Below are 25190 nucleotides of genomic sequence, written 5' to 3' on the forward strand. Positions count from 1 at the left end.
AAGTTTAAGTACAAATGGCTTTTAATGTTCCTATTGGTGGTTTTTATACTTTTTGGTGGCTGGCGACCGTGACGAGCGGGTAAGTCTTTTTTGTCTACCCCCGCGCCATTCCTAGGCAGTCGCCACTGCCCTTATCCTCTCCAAGTTTCGAGGGGATACTTTCACCCAAGTTTGTTTGTGTTCACAAACGTACATGGCAAGCCATGCCTTGTTCAGCCTACTCTCCGCCCCTTGGGCGGAGTTTACTGCTGTGTAGTTCGACACACGTGGGGAAAGATTACACGGTATTGAATTAAACCCACGTGCACCTGACAGGTCTCCTTGGGAGGGAGGGCGAGGGGTGGGAGAAAAGTAGACCAAAAATTGTTTGTGTGTGTAAAAGGCCGCTTTATTAGGAAACAGGTGCACATTACAAATACAAACCTTGGCAACGCCTTACAAAACTAAACCTCACTAAATAAATAAATAACTGCAAACTCAGGCCCCCAACCCCCACCCCTAAAACATTTGGGCCCTCCCAACAATACATCAATAAACATTATAACATCATTATAACATTACGTCATCAATAAAACATTACGTCATCAATAAAACATTTCGTCATTGATCAAACATACGTCATCATTAAAACTTTATTCGTCAAACCACAAATGAAATAACAACGGTCATGTCCTCCATAGCCATAGACCCTGCCTGACCCTGCACTCCTAGCTTGTAAGATGTCTAGACATCTTACAAGCTAGGACCTCTGTAACATAAAAATAAGTAGTCTAACCCATGGTCCTTGGCCATTATTTTGGGTTCCCTTGTATACTAAACCCACTGACCCTGCACTCCTGCAGATACCCCCCTCACAAAACTGAACGGTCAAACCATGACCAACATACCCCAGCACCTGTCAAAGAAATACTCGATCGAATACTCAACCAACAATCTGCCTAAAACCGTACTGATACACAAAAACACCGCCACCCAGAAAGGTAAGCGGGGGAGACACTCCACGCCTCCCTTTCTGCCCCCCCAACACGCGAAGCGAAAAAGAAATGAGAAAATCAACGCTGCATAGCCAATGCCCGCGCTAACACCTCACGAAGCTCCAACAAGTAAAGATCCATGCCCACACGGGACAAATGAACCCCATCATCCCTAAAAAACTCAACTGACTCAAACTTAATGTCCCTGTGTGAGATCCTACTGAAACCAAGGCTCCTACAGCAACGAGACACCTCTGAATTCACTTTCTTCCTGGCCCGGTCAACAGCCCTGGGGTTCACAGCTCCTCTCCATATCCTGCGCGGTATCAACTCCGTCCAAAAAACATGACACCCAGCCCAAAGCTCCTTGATGAGGCCTAAATCTCGTTTCATAGCTCGCAGCAAAACCACACCTTTTGTAGCACAGAGATCATTTTCTCCCAAATGAATAATTAAAATATCTGGGCATAAACCGCCCACCATGTTGTTGTTCAAACAAGGGATTAACTCTCTCCAGAGCATCCCACCTTTACCCTTCCAAATAACATTAAACTTTCGATCATTAAAACCAAGTAGTTCTCCAAAGTAACTTCGTGCTGCCTGGACTCTGGCCCACTTCACGAAGGAATGCCCCACTATCCAGACCGTTACCACCGAGGAGCGAGGCCCAGCAACGGATCCTGAAAAAGAAAAGAAAATTAGAAATCATGTGAAGGAGGACGACGCATGCGCCTCCTCTGCCGAGCTCCACACATAACGCTGGAAACAATTGGAAGACCAACGCCCCAATCGCATAATATCCCTCACAGTCCAACCTCTGTTAAATTGCTTTAAATCATTTATTTATCTTTAACTCAAGTGTAAGCATAACAATTCTACTTATTATGCCGCCTCTGTTAGACCATAACGTGCAAAGACCAAACACTGAAGAGGGTCAGTACGACATTTTAATCATTGAGTCATTTTTCATTCATGGTTTTTGTTTTTCTTATAGACTGACACCTTTGAATATGCACTAAAATTTACAAAAAACGGCGCAACAATTCAGTGAACAAAGTGACATAGTGTGAAATAAATGTGAAACAGTGACATCAGGTGATCTATATACACGTGCGTGAAGAAAGTCTTTAGAAAGGGAAGCAGGGATAGGAAAAGGCCAATTCTCATTTGGCTAACACTCAAGACCAACAAACTAAATTCAATAGATGTATTATGTTGGGCATGGTTGACTGGTCCTTTGTGTAAGTTTGTCGACGTTTCGACCCTGGGACACCTTATTTTTGGGTCTCTAGCGGGTCTTCTTCAGGACGGGGGCAGGTAAGGGAGGTTGCGCCAGTTCTTCAAGAGTTAGACATCCTGATGTTCAATTCAATCAGACGGTCTTCTTATGTATTTGATGAATATCTATTTAATAAGGCATTAGTCCTTGTGTGATCCTATTCACTGGCAATTGTTAATAATTTTGATCCCTTTACGTTGGTTTCCAATATCCAATAATTGGCTCAAATGAGGTCTCCGTTAGGCAGGTAGGGACCTCGATGTCTTGTAATCTCCTAAGTGGCTATCCATGTGTCATCTGGTGATTTAATAAATCATGATGAAGGAGTTAATCCTTTCAGAAAGGATTCCTGACGCGCGTCTGCTCTGCTAGGCGGCTTCTGTCTGTGAAGGCAGAAGCCGCCTAGCAGAGCAGACGCGCGTCAGGAATCCTTTCTGAAAGGATTAACTCCTTCATCATGATTTATTAAATCACCAGATGACACATGGATAGCCACTTAGGAGATTACAAGACATCGAGGTCCCTACCTGCCTAACGGAGACCTCATTTGAGCCAATTATTGGATATTGGAAACCAACGTAAAGGGATCAAAATTATTAACAATTGCCAGTGAATAGGATCACACAAGGACTAATGCCTTATTAAATAGATATTCATCAAATACATAAGAAGACCGTCTGATTGAATTGAACATCAGGATGTCTAACTCTTGAAGAACTGGCGCAACCTCCCTTACCTGCCCCCGTCCTGAAGAAGACCCGCTAGAGACCCAAAAATAAGGTGTCCCAGGGTCGAAACGTCGACAAACTTACACAAAGGACCAGTCAACCATGCCCAACATAATACATCTATTGAATTTAGTTTGTTGGTCTTGAGTGTTAGCCAAATGAGAATTGGCCTTTTCCTATCCCTGCTTCCCTTTCTAAAGACTTTCTTCACGCACGTGTATATAGATCACCTGATGTCACTGTTTCACATTTATTTCACACTATGTCACTTTGTTCACTGAATTGTTGCGCCGTTTTTTGTAAATTTTAGTGCATATTCAAAGGTGTCAGTCTATAAGAAAAACAAAAACCATGAATGAAAAATGACTCAATGATTAAAATGTCGTACTGACCCTCTTCAGTGTTTGGTCTTTGCACGTTATGGTCTAACAGAGGCGGCATAATAAGTAGAATTGTTATGCTTACACTTGAGTTAAAGATAAATACATGATTTAAAGCAATTGTGTCCATACCCGACGGAGCCATTGTTGAAATGATTATTGTATTGCCCAGGTTCTGAGGGATACTGGGTTACCCCATAAGGAATTTTTTCAACCTCTGTTAAAAGCCTCAGTGGCTGCACCTATTCGAAAAGAGTGAGTCCCATAGAGATTGCTATCGAGACCAATGTGCTGCAGAGCTTTGCGCAAAACCATTCTGAACTGATAAGTTGTTACAGGGGTGCCATTGATATGTTGGAAAACAAGAACCTCATCACCGCCCCCACATAATGAACGCCAGCGCCGCGCCAGCAGTAAAGGGCAAGTAAGCTTTGGAGCACGCGCCTGTAACCACACACCCTTTCCCTTACCCGTCTGATCAGTTTTGGAGCTGGCCAACCAGACATGTACTCCCTCATCATAACAAAAAACGTCCTTCCAATACAATCCACACTTATATTTCGACCCCAACAACTCCGAGACCCTGAAAGCTCCAAAAAACATGAACGCCATGAGCATAGAGAACACACAAGCCTCAAAATCATCCGAACAAACCAAAGGCAGAACTGTGAGTAGTCTGGCAAGGACTTGCCAAGATAGGGGAGCCCTGGATCTACCAACGTGCCCTTGCTCCCTGGCCCAACCCTCAAGCATCCTCCTGCCAATTTCCCCCGCTGACGGAGTATAACCCCACAACAACTTCCCCATGAAAGCAATCCCCGCTAGTTTCCCAGCAATGGTTACTTTGGTTAGACCCTTATCCATGAGGTCCAATATAAAATTGACCACATCGTCCGACCGACGCGACAGATCCTCCCTTCTGACAGCACCAGATTCCAGGAATTCCCTCCAGGCCAGGGAATATGCAGAACGCGTAGACACAGACAAAGAACCTACCACCAATTGTACGACCCGACCTCGCCGACGTGCCACAGATGAATCGGCATCGGAGTCGGGGATCTGTCTGCGTCCCTCGCCAGTCCACGGAATCTCCCCCACTGTGAACGAGACAGAGCATCCGCAATGTCATTGTCCACACCAGGAATGTGTAAGGCACGAAATTGAATGTCGTGTTTCAAACAACCCAGAACGAAAACTCTCATAAGTTTTAACACCTGTTCGTCCCTGGCAGACTGTCGGTTCACTATCTCTACAACAGCCATGTTATCCACACGAAACAGCACTTTCTTGTGTGCCAATTCCTCCCCCCACAGGGTCAAAGCGACCAATAGAGGGAACAATTCCAAAAAAGTGATGCTGCGACCACCATTCAACCATTCATCAGGCCAACGTTCCGCACACCATTTGCCATTCCAAAAGAGCCCAAAACCATCACTGCCGGCAGCATCCGAAAACATTTGCACATCCCACTGAAAGTCAACATCTCTGACCAAGGGGACACCATTGAAGGAATTCAAGAAAAACTTCCACATTCTCAAATCCTCCTTAACACCAGCAGACAGACGAACACGATGGTGGGGCAAGTGATGACCTGCCAAAGCCCTGCCCAGTCTTCTACAAAAAGTTCTGCCTGCTCTCACCACTCTGCAAGCAAAATTCAAATGGCCCAAAAGCACTTGAATCTCTTTCACCAGCACTTTCCTTTTTGCCAACATTACCTCCAGCAGTTCCGCCATGTTGACCCTTTTGTCCTCGGGCAGGCGAGCAGACATAAGAACAGAATCTATTTCAATACCCAAAAAAGAGAGGACAGTGGCAGGGCCCATTGTTTTTTCGGGAGCCAAAGGAACTCCCAGATCCTCCATGAGCCCTTGGAATGTGTCCAGAGCCTTCTGGCACTCCGCGGAGCCCGGGGATCCGACAAAGAAAAAGTCATCCAGGTAGTGTGTTACCAGTGAATGACCGGACTGATGGGAAAAATACCATTGCAGAAAAGTACTAAAACACTCAAACAGAGCACATGATATGGAGCTGCCCATCGGCAGAGCCTTGTCCACGTACCATTTACCTGCGAATTGTATACCTAAAAGGCACCAATCGTCCGGGTGGACAGGCAACAGCCGGAAAGCAGACTTGATATCACACTTGGCCATCTCAGCGGCTGCGCCCGCGGTCACAACAAGTGACATGGCCACGTCAACCGAAGAGTAAGATACCGACACTGCCTCTGGGTCAATGAAATCATTCACCGATGACCCTTCAGGCCACGACAAGTGTTGAATAAGTCTAAACTGTCCCGGCTCTTTCTTCGGGACCACTCCCACCGGTGAAACAATCAAATTAAGGATCGGCCAATCATGGAACGGGCCAGCCATCCTTCCGTCATGCACCTCTTTATTAAGTTTGTCTTGTACCACTGTGGCATGTTCCGAAGCAGATTTTAAATTGGCAGACCACCTCCTTTCACGAGAGCCCAGGTAACCTAGCCGGAAACCAAACTGAAAAACCTCCAAAAGTTTTAATTTTGCTGACTCATCTTCGTAACCGTGTAAAGCAATGCGCAGCCTCTCAAACTTAACTGGTGTACGAGCCCTTGGACCCAGCACCCTTAGCACCTCTGGATCCCCTTCCCCCTGAAAACTGTGAGGGCGTACTGGCATTACCTGAACCTGTTTGCTTACCCTGTTGGCTCCCCGATGGCTGGTTGTCCCAGCATTTGGACAACGGGTGTTTCCTTCCACAACCATAGCATTCATGTTTAAATTTACAATACTCTCTGGTACAGGAGCCCCTGTTAAATTCCCAACAGAACCCAGACCCTGATTGCGTGGTTGTAGTTGCCCCCACCCCTCCCCGGGTGGGCTTCCCCTGAAAGGGCCGGTAAACTAACGGGAAACCACTGGCCGTAAAAATGGTTTTCCCCCCTGACACTGACCCCATTGTATGTTGCCATAAATCCAAATCTAGCTCCCCCCACTTAGCCTCGGGATCCCAAGCCATCCTGGCCCTAAATTCCTCATCATATTGAGACCAGGCAAAACCACCCCCAGTGATCTGCGCCTTGCGAATGACGTCCATGTATTTAAAAAGGGACACGCTGCGCTCAGGGAACTTCTCGCAATATACACTAGCATAAATCAAAAACACAGCTGTCCAGTTTTCAATATTCAAAGGCACTTTAGGGCGTTTAGCCAGCTCAAACTCCTCCTCCTTAGACCCTTCCTTAGACCGGACTTCCGGGTGCAGTAGCTTAAGGAGTTCTACATACTCACCATTCCAAATACGTTCTTTGGTACTTAACATCAAATGAGCACCTAAAGGTTTCGTAATCCCCATGTAAGGCAACTTTTTGATTTTTAACTCCTTACTGGCCACTGGCTCTTTAACATTGCTGGAAGCACCAGCCATAACACCACTTTCCACTTTCTTCGTTAATTCTACCACATCATCGGTACCAACTGCAGTGTCTTTTACGTATCGTCCTTTGACCAGACGGCCATCACCAATAACCACATCGGTTTCACCACCTGTACCCACAGACACCATAACAGGTTTGGCCTGTGTGGCTGATTGCTCACCTGGCAACAGAGAGACCACTCTCGATGGCTCCGCCCGTGGCGCCGAGGTCAATGCATCCGGTCGGCGAGGCGCCCTACCCGATGGGCCGTGCTCTCTTCTCCCTTGCACTTGACTCTGGACCACTGGAGCCTGTAAAACACTACGAGAAGCATGAGAGGGCACCCCCCCTTCAGGATCCCGCAATTCACCTTCTTCTGGACTCTCTTCATCGTAGTCCAACACCACTGAATCGACACTGGTATGCAACAAATCACCACGGGTCTTACCCAACCCGGTATCAACAACTGTGCATTTAAATGATTTTGAAACTCCAGGAGGGGGAGCAGACTGTACACGCCTGTACCTCCCTGCGCGTTGACTCTGCAGCTCCATAGCCGCCGGCAAGGCCTGCCACCTATACTTGCTACTCGTTGGGGCCAGCGGGGTCACGCCAGACCCTCGTGTGCTGGCCGCGGCGGGATCCCTCGGTGGAACAGAGAGGGCCGCGCTAGGCACTCTCCTCACTTCCCCTTGGCGAAATGGGACTGGACCGCGCCCTGCCAAGTCTGGAACTCCGCGCCTAACCTCTTCCTGCAAAGAAAAAGTTTGGACTGGTGTGCTAGGATTCCTACCATCCACAATCCAACCAGACACATTCCCCCTCCAATTTGAACCAACATCCATTCTCCGACCCCGCTCCAAAGAACGACCACGTACATCCGACCTTAACGGCACCTCCCGCACCGGGGATCCACCTACAACCTCCTCGTCTCCACTGTGATCCAAATTATCACATGCCAATGCCGTAGAAGAAGATTGCCGATAGGCCCACGCTAGTGACTCCTGGCCTGAAACCTCCGTCTGGAAACTACGCTGCGCAAGCCCCGCTGCGCCAAAATGCTCCCACCCAGGGGAACCACACATAAAATAAGGACCCCCCCCAGAAGCCCCAGACAAGCGAGGAGCTGTACTCCTGGGCCCTTGCGCTGGCCCGCCGCTCACCTGGCCGAAGCCCTTATCCGGACCCAACAACGTGCCCTGGAAGCCTACACCCCCCGCACTCAATGCCCCGGGAGCATGGAACTTTCCCGAACCCATAACTGAAGCGCCAAATGCCGCAGAACCCAAACCAAAAGCTGGCTGACGAACCTGCAAACCAGCGTGAAAAGATCCACCATCATCATGACCCAGAGAAACACCACCACCAAAACTCCCCGAGCGCGGATCTTCAAAAGCCGTATTTGCGCCACAAAACGAACCTCCTTCACCCATTTGGGCCCATTCGCCCTCGCCTCTAGAGCCACCTCCCACAGATACAACTTCACCCGCCGACGAGCCCGGCGTAGAAAACAGTAACGGGCTCCCTACATTACCCCCAACATCACCCACACCCGCATCAGCATCCCGACCAACAACCTCCTGACCACCCATTGGAAGGAAACCAGAAGACAAACCAGCCCGAGGCCTGACCACATTAACATCACGACCCTCCCCTGATTGAACATCGTAAGAAAGCTGTCTTGAAGGGGTTAACAACCTCCGCTGAGCAGCCTCAGGTACAAACTGAGTCTCGTCAACGACCAATATGGCGTCATGGGCACCCTGATCCACCTGTTCCCGCTCCGTATCTTGCAACACAAATTGAACCGATCCCCTACGCCCACCGCGCACAGGGGCCCCGTCCGAAGACTGCCCCCGCCGCTCAACCAGCGGGTCCGAAGCAGAGCGTTTCTTGCTTCCGCCCTGACCACCCCTACCCCTCTTCCCTGACACCTGCACCTGACTCACCATAACCGGAAATCCCCCCGCCCCAGAAACAACTCCCAACTGAGGAGCCGGAGCTAGGGAAGACTCACCCCCCCCCCACACTCAAAGCCCCTTGAGTTTCTGGAGCCTCCGCCGAACCGGGCTCCCCTCGAACCATCCTTTGAGAGGCCGGCTTCCTAGACCGGGAACGGCCCCTCTCGCTTACCTGACTCGAGCGTCTCTTCTTCGGCGGCGAACATGCCATCACCGCGGCCACCACACCAGCTGAAGCCTGGCGTTGGGGCCTAGCCTGCCCACCTCCTGCGAGCAAATCCAAACGGCCGGCGTCCGCCAACAGACGCATTGCCTCAATGACTCGTGCATCTTCCATTATATCTAAGCTCCAAGCAATATTCACAACCACTAAGAACTGAAAAAGAGTCTCACAGACACACAAGACACTCTCACACAAAAAAGCTAACAGCCCTCCTAGCCACCAGGTCACCAAACCTAAAATGGTGGCGGGTAGGCGGGAATTGGGAAATTTATACTTGGGCTGGCTGGTCCTACTAGACCAGCCCAAAACTGGAACATTCTGGCAACTTCTGGAAAGAACCCCTCGCAGCCCTCCCAAACCGCCCGGGGGAGGAGACCTCCCGGCGGTCGGCTCCCTCCCCCAAGCCCCCCTTCTTTGAAATCCTAGCGGGTGTAGATGAAGCTTTGTTTGGCCAAAAGAGCCTTTGTGCATTGGGCCCATGGTGAGAAACTTGAGGCCCAAAGACAACCAAAATAAAAAGCCTTGGGACAAGGACAGTGCGAGGAGCTTAGGGGACCAGCACAGTATGACGTCATTGTCACAAATGCAGCCTGTGAAGAGCTCATGGGACAGACACAGTAGGAAGAACTAGGGCGCATAGACAAGTTCTGAAGTGATAGGAGCGTGGAGAATGAGGACAGTGTGAGGAACTCTGGTCCAAGGGCAGTACGGAGAGCTTAGAGAGCAAGGACCGTGTGCGGAGCTCTGGCACATGGGCAGGGTAGGAATTGATAGGAACTTGGAGAACGAGGATACTGTGCGTAAATCGGGCCCGGACCGGTCAGTGTGAAGAGTTCAGAGAACAAGGACAGTGTGAGGAGCTTAAGGAACAAGGACAGTGTGAGGAGTTTAAGGAACAAGGACAGTGTGAGGAGCTTAAGGAACACGGACAGTGTGAGGAGCTTAAGGAACAAGGACAGTGTGAGGAGCTTAAGGAACAAGGACAGTGTGAAAAGCTTAAGGAACACGGACAGTGTGAGGAGCTTAAGGAACAAGGACAGTGTGAGGAGTTTAAGGAACACGGACAGTGTGAGGAGCTCAAGAAACAAGGACAGTGTGAGGAGCTCAAGGAACAAGGACAGTGTGAGGAGCTCAAGGAACAAGGACAGTGTGAGGAGCTTAAGGAACAAGGACAGTGTGAGGAGCTTAAGGAACACGGACAGTGTGAGGAGCTTAAGAAACAAGGACATTGTGAGGAGCTTAAGGAACACGGACAGTGTGAGGAGCTTAAGAAACAAGGACAGTGTAAGGAGCTTAAGGAACACGGACAGTGTGAGGAGCTTAAGAAACAAGGACAGTGTGAGGAGCTTAAGGAACAAGGACAGTGTGAGGAGCTCAAGAAACAAGGACAGTGTGAGGAGCTCAAGGAACAAGGACAGTGTGAGGAGCTTAAGAAACAAGGACAGTGTGAGGAGTTTAAGAAACAAGGACAGTGTGAGGAGCTTAAGGAACAAGGACAGTGTGAGGAGCTTAAGGAACACGGACATTGTGAGGAGCTTAAGGAACACGGACAGTGTGAGGAGCTTAAGAAACAAGGACATTGTGAGGAGCTTAAGGAACACGGACAGTGTGAGGAGCTTAAGAAACAAGGACAGTGTGAGGAGCTTAAGGAACAAGGACAGTGTAAGGAGTTTAAGGAACACGGACAGTGTGAGGAGCTTAAGAAACAAGAACAGTGTGAGGAGCTTAAGGAACAAGGACAGTGTGAGGAGCTTAAGGAACACGGACAGTGTGAGGAGCTTAAGAAACAAGGACATTGTGAGGAGCGTAAGGAACACGGACAGGTTTAGGAGTTCGGTCACAAAGACAGCATGTGAATTGAGAGACCACTGGGAACATGGACAGTGCAAGGAGCTTGGAGCACATGGAAAGTTTGAGGAACTTGGTGAACAAGGACCAAGCAAGCAGTTTGGGAATGAGAACAATGTGAAGAGTCTTGTGCACATTACAAGACGCTGTGAAAGGGCAGCGAATAAGGACTGTGTGAGGAACTCTGGCACATGTCCAGACAGTGTGAGGAGCATGGGAAAGAAGGACAGTGTGAGGCGCTTGTGGAACAAGGACAGTGTGAGGAGCATGGGAAAGAAGGACAGTGTGAGGCGCTTGTGGAACAAGGACAGTGTGAGGAGCATGGGAAACAAGGACAGTGTGGGGCGCTTGTGGAACAAGGACAGTGTGAGGAGCATGCGAAACAAGGACAGTGTGGGGAGCTTGAGACGCGAACAGAGTGAGGCGAAGGTCACGTGAACTTCTATTGTAATGGTACATTGTATTTATATAGCACTTATGACCCCTGTCAGGCACCGAAGTGCTTGGCGGCGAGTTGCACGCTATTCCGGTACACAGGGTGAGAGGCTAGCACTGCAGACTACTACAAAGAGCATTCCTTCCTTGCTCATCACTTGCGGTGTGTGTTACAGGTGTGCTTGTGAGATCTCGTGCATTTATTTACAGTATCTATTGTTTTGAATGGGGTGAATTCATCGAATTGGATTGGTAAAGAGCGGTGCGTGACACCTCCTGTCAGTTCTGAACTTTAAAGACAGTGCGAGGACGCTGGCGGGACAATGAAGGTGAGCGAGGGTCGAGCACATGATCAGTTACAAAGCGGGCTCGCTCTTTCCACACTACTTGTAATATTTACGAGTACATCACCCTGGAATCCCCCAGCGGGTTGAACTCTCGTTTTACTATAAGCAGCCCCCCCCCCCCTGTGCTCAGAAGCCGCCGATGACACATGCCCGGCGCAGGGAGATTCCCACCCCAGCCTAGGTTCATCGACAAGGAAAAGCCCCAGCGTGGAAGCCCCCTCGCCTGAAAAGTGAGCGCGAGGGGCGGGGGTGAGGAAATCCGGGGGAGGGAAGGAGGGCCGCGCCGAGGCAGGCGCCGAAGGGAGCTCCGAGCTCACAAGTCCGTCTGCTCGGTACCGAGGCGAGACCCCGAGACAGCCGCACGCCAGGAGGAGACCCTTCTCGGAACAGCTGAAGACAGTCTCTCTATTATCTTTTAAATACACATTTATCGGTTTCAGCATGGCCCGGGCTTGGGAACTTACGCTTTGTTACCTGTTCCTTGGTTGCTGCGACGGTACCCTCTGGCCAACAGGTAAGTCATGGGGCTTTTCTGTACATGAAGCTCTCCCCCCCAGAAGTCTGAAGGAGAAGCAAGGGAATATGTAAAAATCTCTATTTATAGGTCAGCAGAGAGGGGAACCTGGCTGGGCTGTTGGAATCACTAGCCACTGTGGGTGGGGTCAGGGTGTCAGGGCAAAGTGCAAAGCGCCTAACTCTCAGCTCCGCGGGTTATCGGTCGCTCGAATGATGCATTATAACGACATAAATACACAGTTTCTCGTTATGTATCCTGTGTGTATGCGTACATTGATAGACGTCTGATTAGCAAAAACAATCGTTGCCACTCACAGTAAAGCAATGGGTTTGAGCTGAGCCCGCAGGCATGCTGAAGGGAAAGCTTGAATGTCGGAGACTCGCGTCAGCAGTACAGATATCGGGAGTTTTTGAAGATAATTCATCTCTCATCTCTCTCTCTTCTCTGTGTATATATATATGTATATATACACCCCCCCCACACACACATATATACACACACATATATATAAATATGTATATATATATGGATAAGTATATGTGGCTTGGGGAGGGTAATAATTGTATTTTCTGATAAATAGTAGGGTACATAGGGTACAGGTGCTTTCAGTCGGATATTGTGAGATGTCAGTCGGATTTCAGCAGGACTCTTTACATATGCACAGAGAAAAAACGCACACACCCACTCTGTTTTGAAAGTCCTCAAAAATATTGGTTATTTTACAAAATATTGTGTTTTCCCTCTTAGTACTCCTACCAATCCACATTCCTCTTCCTTCCCACTGCTCCTTAGGCCCCTCGAACGCACCCTGCTGCTTGTCGTTTAGTGTATTGAAACCTCATATGCCAGTCTGATTGTTGGGAAATCTGAAGCTCAAGCACGCCCAATCTTACTGACCAAGCTACGTGTGTGTGTGTGTGTACATATATTGTTATTGTTAATGTCGGTTTATATAGCGCCAAATCACGACAGGTCTCAGGGCGCTTTTGACCGCAATGACATAACAGCCCGGGCAGCAACAGGAGGCGAGTTGGATCTATACTGAGCTCAACGCTGTTCTAAATAGAGTTGTCTTTAGGGCTTCCCTAAAGAGAAGCAGGTTTCCTTCCTTGCAAAGAGCTTCAGGCAGCTCATTATTAGGCTGGGGTCACGATTTTTAAAAGAGAAAAAATGCTTCAGCTTCAGCTTAGAATTACCCCACAGGTCCATGTGGAAATTAAACCCCACCCCTATTTACTTTTCTAAACTTCCCTCTTAGGTGTTTCTAAATGTTGGCATGCATGAACTGGTCGAGCGACAGATACACCGATGGGCGGAGGTTTCTCAAACAGCACATATGATCGCTACATATTACAAACTGACCGGTTGATGGATGCACCTTAATGGGCTTCACGCTATTAAATGTACAGGCGAGATAAAGGCAGGTAGGGTGAGTGCGGGGGGGGTGAGGGGGAGAAGTGGGCAGAGACAGACACAGGCACAGGCATCAAAACGCAAGAAGAGGGAGGGGTCAATGACAAACGTATCAATCAATAGACAGTAGATGTTCGGGTAGACAGCACCTACCCCCTATTTTCTAATGGTGGACGTCGTCTCTCTTGCCAAGAAGTTGGGCCCCACAGACCTAGGCTGAACAAATCCTGGTGTAATTTTCTGGCACCTGGACACTTTCAGCAACGCCTGCACGTTGTCTGCTTTCAGTCTGTGCAGCAATGCACAGACAGACAGGGGCTTTGTTATTTTAAACTCCAGCTGAAGCTAAGGGGACATCAGGCCTCCTTTTGATTGAGTATGCTTGCTGGAAGCTACCTGGAACCTCACACCTAGCTGCAAATGCAACGAAGGGGATACAAAGGCTGACAGCTTGTTATTGCTTCACAGCTACTTAAGAGAGGCATGCTTGAGGGCTACAAGGTGTCAGAGTAACATTTCATTCATAGCTTGCTATATTAGAAGGATTCAAAAGTATGAACTGCAAGTAACGAAGGTATCTATGTGTTTAAAGCAGTAACCCACTTAACCATCTACATAAAATAAAATTCTGTCATCTGCATGTCACATGATGTGCTTTTCAGGGGACATATTAACCCTCCATGCTACTTTGATTGAAAACTGGAACTTTATACGCAGGTCTCTCCAGCAAGTGCATTAACCTCCAGCGTTATCTTACGTTATTATTTTCCCTGAGATTTACTGGACACACAAAGATATATACAGCAGGTGCCTTAACCCCATAAGATAATTTTAAATGCAGACTTTGCAACCAATTAAGCAGAACAGATTTACGTCATGCTTCTCCTTGTTGCCAATTTCTTTGTGACAGAGTTAAAAAAATTAAATGCAGAAGTTGCGGTCCAGATTTTGCATCGAAGTTGCGCCACTTTTTTGACACAACTCTGACTCAAAATCTAATTTGTTAAATATTGTAATGCCCTCAAATGTGCTCATGATAGACATATTAAGCATATGATTGAGGTCTTAAGATCTGATGCCACTTCTTGTAATGTCACTTCCTGTGAGGTCATGGGTTGCGATGCCACTTTCTGTGATGCCGCGTGGGACATCCCGCTCCGTGATTTCACTTGCATTCTGCCTAACTTGGATAGTCCTCTCACTTTTTAGGTCGGAGGCCTAAAAGGCTGCGCTTGCGCAGACTTAGGCTGGAGATTTAATGACTCTTAGTGCGCTGTAGGTTCCGCCTCCCTACCCTGTCTCTCCTTCATTGGCTGGCTTCCTAAACGGAGGCCAGCCATTGGAGGAGAGATCAGTCACTCCGATGTAGCCCCGTCCTTTTCGGATTTGGGGGCGTAATTTTTGATGTTCTTTAGACAGTGACGTTGTCCGTCACTCAGAACATCAAAACCACGCCCCCAAATTCGAAAAAATCTCGGAGCTTGTGTCCGCCATTTTCGATCCTTCGCAGTGAAGGTAAGGTCGTGTCTGTTTCCCTCCGTGCCTTCTTCCCCCTGTCTGTTTCCCGCCCCGCTCTCCGTGTATTTTCGCTGTCCGTGTCTGTTTGTGCCTTCTTCCCCCTGTCTGTTTCCCGCTCTCCGTGTATTTGAGCGCCTCGGCTGCTCCTCCTTCACCATTTCCCTGATCCTTGGTGCCCGCTGTAGCAGCCCATAGTTCCCGGGTCTGGCGTAGGGGGCAGCAGTTTTGGCTCTGTCGGCCACCGGCAGCAGTGATTATTGCTGTGTAATGATGGAGGCAGAATCCACTTCCCGCCATGTCTTGGGGGCAACTAGGCTAGTATCGGGTGTCCCGCTCCCCCCCCCTCCCTCCGCCCGCAGTTCTCCTTCGTCCCGCCCCCCCCTCCCTCCGCCCGCAGCTATCATCGCTCCCTTTTGAATCATTGCAGGCCTGTGGGGTCCCTCTCATTACCTGGAATCCCCTTTTGTCCCGGGCCCCATTATCCCCCCAGGAACCCATTCAGCCGCCCCGGGGACCCCCCCTCTTCCCAGCCGGGCCCAGCAGTCACGGCAGCGCTACCATTCAGTAGGCCCAGCTGGAGTTACAATTACAGGCCTGCCTTCGCCTTACGCCTGCTCAGCGGGAGCCTAAATACACCCAAGCGGTGCCCGGGCTCCGGGGAGGGGGCAGAGGCTGTTTACACCCCCCCGCACCTGAGGACACGACAGGTAGAACAGGACCCTCATGAACCACAACCTGTAAATTTTTTATTCCTGCATCTCCCCATGTAATCATTTGGCACTTTTCTCGTGGTTGCTGACAGCGTGCTTTTCAATTTTCTGGTCCTGTGCAGCCCTCGCCCCTGCAGTCGTCTCGCTACAGTCGAGCCACGGGCAGAGAAAGGGGGACACCTATGCTGTTAAGGGGGGTGGGAGGGGTCCAGACATACCCTGAGCTCGAAGGGTCTGGTGCCTTGCAGAAGACGTGGGATATAAACATTTGGCGACGGGGAAACGAGGTAAGCGGTCGGAACGGAAAAATAAATCAGTAGGTTACACCTTCGCTGATCCAATAAGTACCCCGTGCCTTGCCGCCCCCTCCCCCCAAAATATAACCCAACGTCCCTAATATATGTTGATTTATTTGGCTGCTGCCAAGTGAGGTTTGCCCACTAGTGTCGCGGCGTGCCGCGTTGGTAAAGCTACTTCTGCGGTCGCATCAGTGCATGTGGGGTGGACTCGAGGATGCGATTTTGTTGTTGAAGCGATTGAGCGTCACTGGGGAGTTCTCTTTGCTTCGAGTGGGATAGTGATAGTTTTTTTTTTTTTGTTCAACTGCGACTGAAATGAGGATTAAAGTTTCACTCACTGTGCACCTGTCATATTGGACGCCTGAATGTGCGCGCTTCTATGTGGTTGTTATTACTATGTCTGCCTGAGGCTGTGTGTGGTTGCCATGTGAGTGCAGTCCAAGGGACGCGTGTACGCGCAGCCTCATGCACACGTGTGCCTTCCAGTGCCTGCCTCCTTATCCACTGAAGCGTGTCAGCACGTGTAGTCATGTTTTCTTCTGCCATGACATATTTTATTGCGAGTTTCTGTTACGGCGGATGTGCGTTGCTGCCCGTGTGTCTCTATTTGAGGTGCTTCGGGTGTTGGCGTGTGTGTGTAACTGTCAATGATGCTGTGCAGGTGCTGGTATGCACATATGCATGTAAGGGCGACTAGTTATCTTAATGGTGTTGTACTGATTGGTGTTTACTGCCATTGCTACTGTATGTGTGCGTCAGTGTAGGGAATACTCCTGTGCGATTAGCAGTGATGTATGAGGAGGTGTATTGTGGGGTCTTTGTGGCTGCTTCTGTTGATTTGTGTGCACCAGCGTGCCTGAGCGTGTTGCTGTTCCTGTCAATGGTGCCGCGTATGTGTTGATGAATGTCTGTGCTATTCAGTGATGCCATAAATGGGGTTTTAAACTGTGCCCGGGTTCCTAGCGCTGGCAGTACAGCATTTGGCTTGTTGCTGTCTATGTGTGAGTCTGTGTCTTCGTAGCAATGTATGTGCGCTAGCATGTCTGTTACTGTGCGTGCGTGTTAATGATAGGAATGCTACGTGTGTTTTGTTAGTGTTGCAGTCTGTGATACTTTGGTGTCTGTTGCTGTCAGGGAAGAGGTATGAATGGCGACTGCCTTACCATCGGAGATGCAGCTGGTGTTTTGTGCCTTGTGTCACTTGAGGATGTGTTAGTGTGCTTGTTTTCCTCTGTTCTGCTCTGTGTGCAGTTTGTGGCACTGTTAGCGATACAGTGAGTGTGCAGGTGTGTTTGTATCAAAGAGGCTGTTCTGTTGTGTCCTGTTCTGTAACTGTGTGGTTGTGTAATGTACTGTGTTGTGTGTCTTTGTCGGGGATGCTGCGCCTGTGTTACTGCTCAGGTATAATACCATGCGAGTTCTGTTATTGTGTGTTACGCTGGAAGCATATTGTTGTAGCGGTTTCTGTAGCACTATGTTGTGTAGCTGTGTGTCAATGACGTGTGTTAGTGTATGAGATGTTGTCTGTAGGTGTGTCTGTCACACTTGTGTAGGTGATTTACTGGGACTTTCCCGGTTAATAAGTTCTGTTCTGGTAAAGATAGCACAAGGGCCAGTTTTCAGAGAGGGTAGACTGAACGCAGAAGAAAATCGTTCATGTGCTTCAGTGTAGGATTAATAAGCAGCCCTTATCATAAATTGTCAGAAAGCACTTTAATGAACACATGGGACAATATGTGCAAACGCGTCCTTAATACCGCACGGCGGACAGTTGTCTGGTCAGGGTTTTGAATTTGTAACTTGCATGACGTCTGCTGCTAACAGTATCCTAATCCATAGTGAGCTGCAGAACTCGGACTGGAGCAGCTCGAGCCCTCTGGGTACACACGGTTCCCTGGAGTGGAGAGACGCGCTCTCGCTCCCTCGTCCCACCCGCCTACTCCCCTTGTGTCTAGAGATGCAGAGCTCGCGAAAGCCCTTGGCCGCCGAGGCTGCCCTTGCCGGCCCTGCCATATAGGATTAAGTCTGGTGTGGCAACATCTGCTGCTTACGGCAGCCGCACAGGGCTGCGGTAGCGACACGGGCTGCGGGAGTCTCGCGGAACATGAAGTCAAGAGGCCACTCAATGTTATCTCCATTTGGGTCTCTGCAAGCCCAGCTCCTTCTTCTCTTCTGACCTCCATCTTGGCAAACCCCAAGTGTCCTTGGCTCCAGCTAGCCGCTCTGCGGTAGGCCTTTCTGCTAGCGAGAGACCTCTGTGGTTGGCAGCGCCCTGTTTCTGGACATGGCTAAATGAGGCCCTTTGGAGCGGTCGCCCTGTGCCCGAAGACAGAGCGAGATAGGCGGACTACCACACTGCCTCGATAGCTTTGCATGCGATGAAGAGGACGTTCTGGCTGGTCCCCGCATGAGATGTCCTATCTTAAAGCGCCTGGACGCCAGCTCGAGCGCTTCGACGGTCTCTCCCTCATTTACTGGTAATGGTTCTTCGGCCTAGCCTGGCTGCGCCCACGGTGACTGTACAAGAGTGCGGCTCTGTCCTCAACAGTGTCTTTCACGGCATACCTGTGTTTTGTGCCTATAGGCGCATCTGTCGGTCTACCTGTGTGTGTCGGGAGAGGGGGGCTGGTGATACTCGAAGTAGGGCCCTGCTGACAGTGAGTGTGTACAGTAGCGATATCTGCATAAGTGCTTGTGTCGGTTTTTTTCCATTGGTGTATCATTTCTGTGGGTGTCTGTGTTTGCCTGCTGTATTTCTTAAAGCCTTTGTGTTTTCATTTTGATACTTTAATGTTAGTATGTGTTGGAGCCGTTTGTTGTTTATCTGTCTTTAGGTCTCTGCTACAGAGAGTTTTGGTTTGAGCTGACTGTAGGCATACCTATTATTGCCAACGCAAAATATATACTTAGAGTGGACCTTGGGCCTGTCTGAGTTGTTGCTCTTGATCCATGGTTTTCCTCTCTATACATGTGTGTGCCTGGGCCAGGAGCATTCTGGTCTTCCAGTGTTGTGATTGGATGACGTGTATCTTTTCACTGTGTACTTAAAGGACTCTCTTTTTAGGTATCGCCGTCCACACAGCGCACCTACCTGGTTGCAAAAGACCTATTGTGTTCTTTCCTTGGTTGGCTTTATTGTCACTCTCAGTTGCTCGCTTCTTCCTTGATCATGGCTTGCATTCTCATTCTTCTGCTTCTACCTCCCCATGTCCACAGTCTCTTCCTCATCCTCTTGATTTGATTTCTTGTATCCTTCCACTGCTCACAGTAGGACAACTACTTTTTTTCTTTCAGTGCTCCATGGGTGTCCATGTGCTTTCTAGCTCCCTCGGTTGTGAGCTGCTTTCCTCATCCAAACAACCCCCCCCACCCTCGGCGCTTGCGCTCTGTGTTGCTCTCTCCCTCTTGTGCAGGTCTTTCTTATGTGGCTCTCTCCATACACCTGAATTCCATATTGCTCTCTCCCTCGTGTGCTGCTCTCTATCTGCTTCTCCTCCACCACCACACTTCATGTTGCTCTCTCCCTCGTGTGCTGCTCTCTATCTGCTTCTCCTCCACCACCACACTTCAAGTTGCTCTCTCCCTCGGGTGCTGCTCTCTATCTGCTTCACCGCCATCACCGCCAACACCACACTTCATGATGCTCCCTCCCTTGTGTGCTGCTCTCTATCTGCTTCGTGTGCTCATGGTCGGCTTCGATACTGTTGGTGACTGTGCCTCCATGCCCGGCATAAGACTTCAATAGCTCCCTTCCTGTTAGACCATATGCCACATATTACTGTTTGTTCCTTTGCTGTGATCAGCATTTGGTGCTCTCTGAGAACTTCGCATCCTATTGGCAACAATGTGGCAACATTATGTTACTCGCAGTTATTCCCGCATAGCGCTTCAATGCATAGGTACTAAGAAGTGTTTGTGTAACTTGCAACTTGCGTTTCACGCAACAGGAACATTCATTTGAAAGAGCGCAAATATATATTCAATACTTTTCAAATTTTGGTGGAACACGCCACACGAACAGACTGTACTGACAAATCTTCCGTTTGTATATTTCTAGATCATTTGGACTGTAGTATTGGCAGGATTGAGTTTATTGCAATTGCGCTACACGTTAGGCAACAGTATTTTATTGAAAGGTCACTGTGGCTCAAAATCAGTATTACAATATACATGCAGGGCAAAATTTTAAAGCGCATGATGGCAAACTGTATACATTTTTACACCTCCTGTTCATTATTTTCATTCGGTGAAATCAATGTTAGTACGGTTTTTATTTTCATGATCAGGGTGGTTTTAAAAGCAGTGTTTAATCTGATGACTCGCTGATTGATAAAGGCTGTTCACAGCCGAAACGTGTCTCAGTGATTTTTCTGCAGTGTGTGGTGGGACCTAACCTCATTAAACTGGCTGGAATAATGAATTCTCGTGTGTGTGCCCCCTTTTTAGGTCGAGGACTCCGTTGCACTGGGGATATACATGCATCCCTGCAGAATAACCTAGGTTGGCGTGTGTGACACAGCATCAGGAGTGGTGTGCAGCATGTCTGTGTGTGTGGCTCTGTCTGTGTGTGTGGCTGTGTGTGTGGCTCTGTCTGTGTGTGTGGCTCTGTCTGTGTGTGTGGCTCTGTATGGATAGCTTTTTTTGTAGGTGGCTCTATGTGTGGGTGGCTCTTTCTGTGTGAGGGTGGCTCTGTGTAGGTGGCTCTGTGTGTGTAGGTGGCTCTATGTGAATGACACTGTGTGGGCGGCTCTATATATGTGTGTGGGTGGCTCTGTGTGGGTGCAAATGCAATAGCTCATGCATATACGAGCAATTAAGCTATTGGCATTGTAAATGACTGCCATTTATTTAACGATTAAGCTATTGGCAATGTAAATGACAATGCTATTTATTTATGATAAAAAAAGATGTCATGAGCAATGCCAATAGCTCTACCTTTAGTAATGCCGAGACCATTGCATTGTAAATGCTTGTTTAGGACTTGAGGTAAAGAAAGAGAAAGGAAAGAGAACTAGAGAAAGGGATGCAAAATGGATGAGACAAATAGAAAGTTAAGCAGAGAAATTAAGTAGAATAGAGTGGGTAAGAACAAGTGAAAGAGCAGAGATTCTGGGTGCATGGGCTGCCCCTGGTCTTGAATGTGTTCAGCGGGGCGGGTTCTGTCATTTCCTTATTTTCGAACATTTACTGAAGGTGGAGAATCTTTTGCCACATACAGCCTGACCCAACCTGTGTGAGAGGCTGGTTTGCCATCTCAGTGGGGCCCTCTACTGCACACTCTGCCACTGTGAAGACCACAGCATGCCCTCAGCTCTCAGCACTGGCAGCCCTTGCGTCGTCTGCCTCAATCCTACAAAAGGCATCCTGCTCAGGGTACTGACAACGCACCCTTTCTCTAGTTCAGTCTATCCTTTTTCCATTTACTAGCCATTTATTATTGTTATTTTTCATTTTTGTAACCACTTGGTTTTAGTTGTAACCTTCAGACGCTGTGCATTCTCCAGATCCCATTAGAGTGAATCTGTCTTCCCTAGAGGACACATCCCTTGGTTTAGATGGGAACAGCCCTGTCTTCTCGCTGGGAATGTGTACATTTCCGGGCTGAAATAGGATGAACCCTGTCTACTTAGGATAACGTTGGATATTCATTGGTTTTAAATTAGTAGTGCTCTGCCTTTTATAGGGACTATTGTACCTCCTCCTTAGGCCTACATAGTAAGAGCCTAGCTGCATAGGAGACTGTTAAAAGTTCCCTTGAATTACATGGGTAGATTCTGTTTTCTATATGTGCCTGGTACATGGTCTGGGCCTTTATAAGGCCCAGACCATGTACATTCCATTCGCTTTCATGGGAAGAGTTGCATCATTAATAGGAACGCTTTTGAATCCTCTGGCTTTTTAGGTTTTGACTGGCCATGCGCTTTGCGCATGTGCCAAAAAACCTCTTGAGTTGTGTGTGTGGGTCGGGATACGCCCCCTCCTCCGATTGGCTAGCTCCATAAATGGAGGCTAGCCATTGGGAGAGGGCTCCGTCCGTCAATCTCGGACCAGATTTGGGGGCGTTCCCGAGAATCTTTGGCTTTTGGCTACGTCAGCCGAAAGCCTCTTCTCGGGAACGCCCCCGAATCTGGTCCGGGATTGAGGGCACCCGCCGGGAAAGGGCATGAAGGTCAAACCAAGCTGCAGGGAGGTATCGCCGGCAGCCCGTCATCCGAGGAGATGGTTGGCTGCAGGGAAAGTAGGAGGCATGAAGATTATACCGTGCTTACTTTGAGCAGCTGAGCTGGTTGCAGGGGTCCACCAGCGCTCGTATTTGAAAACCCGCACTTATTATTGTTTTAACACCAGCCTCCATCCAAAATAAGAGAGAGAAACGGGGTGAAGACTCATAAAGAAAATGACGGTAAAACGCTGACAAAGGGAGAAAGCAGGGATTAAAAAAACCCATGCATGAGTGAAATAAATGGGCAGGACATGTATGGTGGTTCATGAAAGAGATATGAGGTGGAATCAAGGTTAGACAGCCTTGGTAATAGCATACATACCACCATACCCGATTTGGGTGGGAGACTCTCATTTGTTAAGCCAAAATGCCTTTGTTTTACCTGTCGCCCACCCAAAATTGCGTGTGCAGAGTGCAGAGTGGAGATTCAGAGTGCAGAGTGGAGATTCAGATTCCAGAGTGCAGAGTGCAGAGTGCAGAGTGGAGCTTCAGAGTGGAGCTTCAGAGTGGAGCTTCAAAGTGGAGCTTCAGAGTGGAGCTTCAGAGTGCAGAGTGGAGCTTCAGAGTGGAGCTTCAGAGTGCAGAGTGGAGCTTCAGAGTGGAGCTTCAGAGTGGAGCTTCAGAGTGCAGAGTGGAGCTTCAGAGTGGAGCTTCAGAGTGCAGAGTGGAGCTTCAGAGTGGAGCTTCAGAGTGGAGCTTCAGAGTGGAGCTTCAGAGTGGAGCTTCAGAGTGCAGAGTGGAGCTTCAGAGTGGAGCTTCAGAGTGCAGAGTGGAGCTTCAGAGTGGAGCTTCAGAGTGGAGCTTCAGAGTGGAGCTTCAGAGTGGAGCTTCAGAGTGCAGATTCAGAGTGGAGCTTCAGAGTGCAGAGTGGAGCTTCAGAGTGCAGATTCAGAGTGGAGCTTCAGAGTGCAGATTCAGAGTGGAGCTTCAGAGTGCAGAGTGGAGCTTCAGAGTGGAGCTTCAGAGTGGAGCTTCAGAGTGCAGATTCAGAGTGGCGCTTCAGAGTGCAGAGTGGAGCTTCAGAGTGGAGCTTCAGAGTGCAGAGAGGAGCTTCAGAGTGGAGCTTCAGAGTGGAGCTTCAGAGTGGAGCTTCAGAGCGGAGCTTCAGAGTGGAGCTTCAGAGTGGAGCTTCAGAGTGCAGAGTGGAGCTTCAGAGTGGAGCTTCAGAGTGGAGCTTCAGAGTGCAGAGTGGAGCTTCAGAGTGCAGAGTGGAGCTTCAGAGTGGAGCTTCAGAGTGGAGCTTCAGAGTGGAGCTTCAGAGTGCAGAGTGGAGCTTCAGAGTGGAGCTTCAGAGTGGAGCTTCAGAGTGGAGCTTCAGAGTGGAGCTTCAGAGTGCAGAGTGGAGCTTCAGAGTGGAGCTTCAGAGTGCAGAGTGGAGCTTCAGAGTGGAGCTTCAGAGTGCAGAGTGGAGCTTCAGAGTGGAGCTTCAGAGTGCAGCTTCCGAGTGGAGCTTCCGAGTGGAGCTTCCGAGTGGAGCTTCCGAGTGGAGCTTCAGAGTGGAGCTTCAGAGTGGAGCTTCAGAGTGCAGATTCAGAGTGGAGCTTCAGAGTGGAGCTTCAGAGTGCAGAGTGGAGCTTCAGAGTGGAGCTTCAGAGTGCAGAGTGGAGCTTCAGAGTGGAGCTTCAGAGTGGAGCTTCAGAGTGGAGCTTCAGAGTGCAGAGTAGAGCTTTAGAGTGGAGCTTCAGAGTGGAGCTTCAGAGTGGAGCTTCAGAGTGGAGCTTCAGAGTGCAGATTCAGAGTGGAGCTTCAGAGTGCAGAGTGGAGCTTCAGAGTGCAGATTCAGAGTGCAGAGTGGAGCTTCAGAGTGGAGCTTCAGAGTGGAGCTTCAGAGTGGAGCTTCAGAGTGGAGCTTCAGAGTGCAGAGTGGAGCTTCAGAGTGGAGCTTCAGAGTGCAGAGTGGAGCTTCAGAGTGGAGCTTCAGAGTGGAGCTTCAGAGTGGAGCTTCAGAGTGGAGCTTCAGAGTGCAGATTCAGAGTGGAGCTTCAGAGTGCAGAGTGGAGCTTCAGAGTGCAGATTCAGAGTGGAGCTTCAGAGTGCAGATTCAGAGTGGAGCTTCAGAGTGCAGAGTGGAGCTTCAGAGTGGAGCTTCAGAGTGGAGCTTCAGAGTGCAGATTCAGAGTGGCGCTTCAGAGAGCAGAGTGGAGCTTCAGAGTGGAGCTTCAGAGTGCAGAGAGGAGCTTCAGAGTGGAGCTTCAGAGTGGAGCTTCAGAGTGGAGCTTCAGAGCGGAGCTTCAGAGTGGAGCTTCAGAGTGGAGCTTCAGAGTGCAGAGTGGAGCTTCAGAGTGGAGCTTCAGAGTGGAGCTTCAGAGTGCAGAGTGGAGCTTCAGAGTGCAGAGTGGAGCTTCAGAGTGGAGCTTCAGAGTGGAGCTTCAGAGTGGAGCTTCAGAGTGCAGAGTGGAGCTTCAGAGTGGAGCTTCAGAGTGGAGCTTCAGAGTGGAGCTTCAGAGTGCAGAGTGGAGCTTCAGAGTGGAGCTTCAGAGTGCAGAGTGGAGCTTCAGAGTGGAGCTTCAGAGTGCAGAGTGGAGCTTCAGAGTGGAGCTTCAGAGTGCAGAGTGGAGCTTCCGAGTGGAGCTTCCGAGTGGAGCTTCCGAGTGGAGCTTCCGAGTGGAGCTTCAGAGTGGAGCTTCAGAGTGGAGCTTCAGAGTGCAGATTCAGAGTGGAGCTTCAGAGTGGAGCTTCAGAGTGCAGAGTGGAGCTTCAGAGTGGAGCTTCAGAGTGGAGCTTCAGAGTGCAGAGTGGAGCTTCAGAGTGGAGCTTCAGAGTGGAGCTTCAGAGTGGAGCTTCAGAGTGCAGAGTAGAGCTTTAGAGTGGAGCTTCAGAGTGGAGCTTCAGAGTGGAGCTTCAGAGTGCAGAGTGGAGCTTCAGAGTGGAGCTTCAGAGTGCAGCTTCAGAGTGGAGCTTCAGAGTGGAGCTTCAGAGTGGAGCTTCAGAGTGGAGC

The 25190-nt window shown here is 49.3% G+C and overlaps 1 protein-coding gene across 1 annotated transcript; it reads right to left on the reverse strand.

Moving 5' to 3' along the window:
* Positions 1-1052: 1052 nt before the first annotated feature.
* On the reverse strand, positions 1053-8191 carry LOC147748192 (uncharacterized). The gene is made up of 2 exons (XM_086927481.1): positions 6940-8191; positions 1053-1654 (listed from the first exon to the last, which is right to left on the reverse strand). Exons 1-2 carry the CDS (start codon positions 8189-8191, stop codon positions 1053-1055), a joined length of 1854 nt encoding a protein of 617 aa, XP_086783607.1.
* Between the last annotated feature and the right edge of the window lie 16999 nt (positions 8192-25190).

This window comes from Lissotriton vulgaris, chromosome 1_1 (genome assembly GCF_964263255.1).
Source record: "Lissotriton vulgaris chromosome 1_1, aLisVul1.2, whole genome shotgun sequence".
Classification (NCBI taxonomy): Eukaryota; Metazoa; Chordata; class Amphibia; order Caudata; family Salamandridae; genus Lissotriton; species Lissotriton vulgaris.

Excerpts from the sequence above, each read along its gene's own strand:
- LOC147748192 (XM_086927481.1), bottom strand. The coding sequence starts at position 8,191 with ATGGGTGAAGGAGGTTCGTTTTGTGGCGCAAATACGGCTTTTGAAGAT. Across the intron at positions 1,655-6,939 it reads AGTGGTCTCTCTGTTGCCAG|GATCCGTTGCTGGGCCTCGC; the intron begins GTGAGCAATCAG and ends TTTCTTTTTCAG.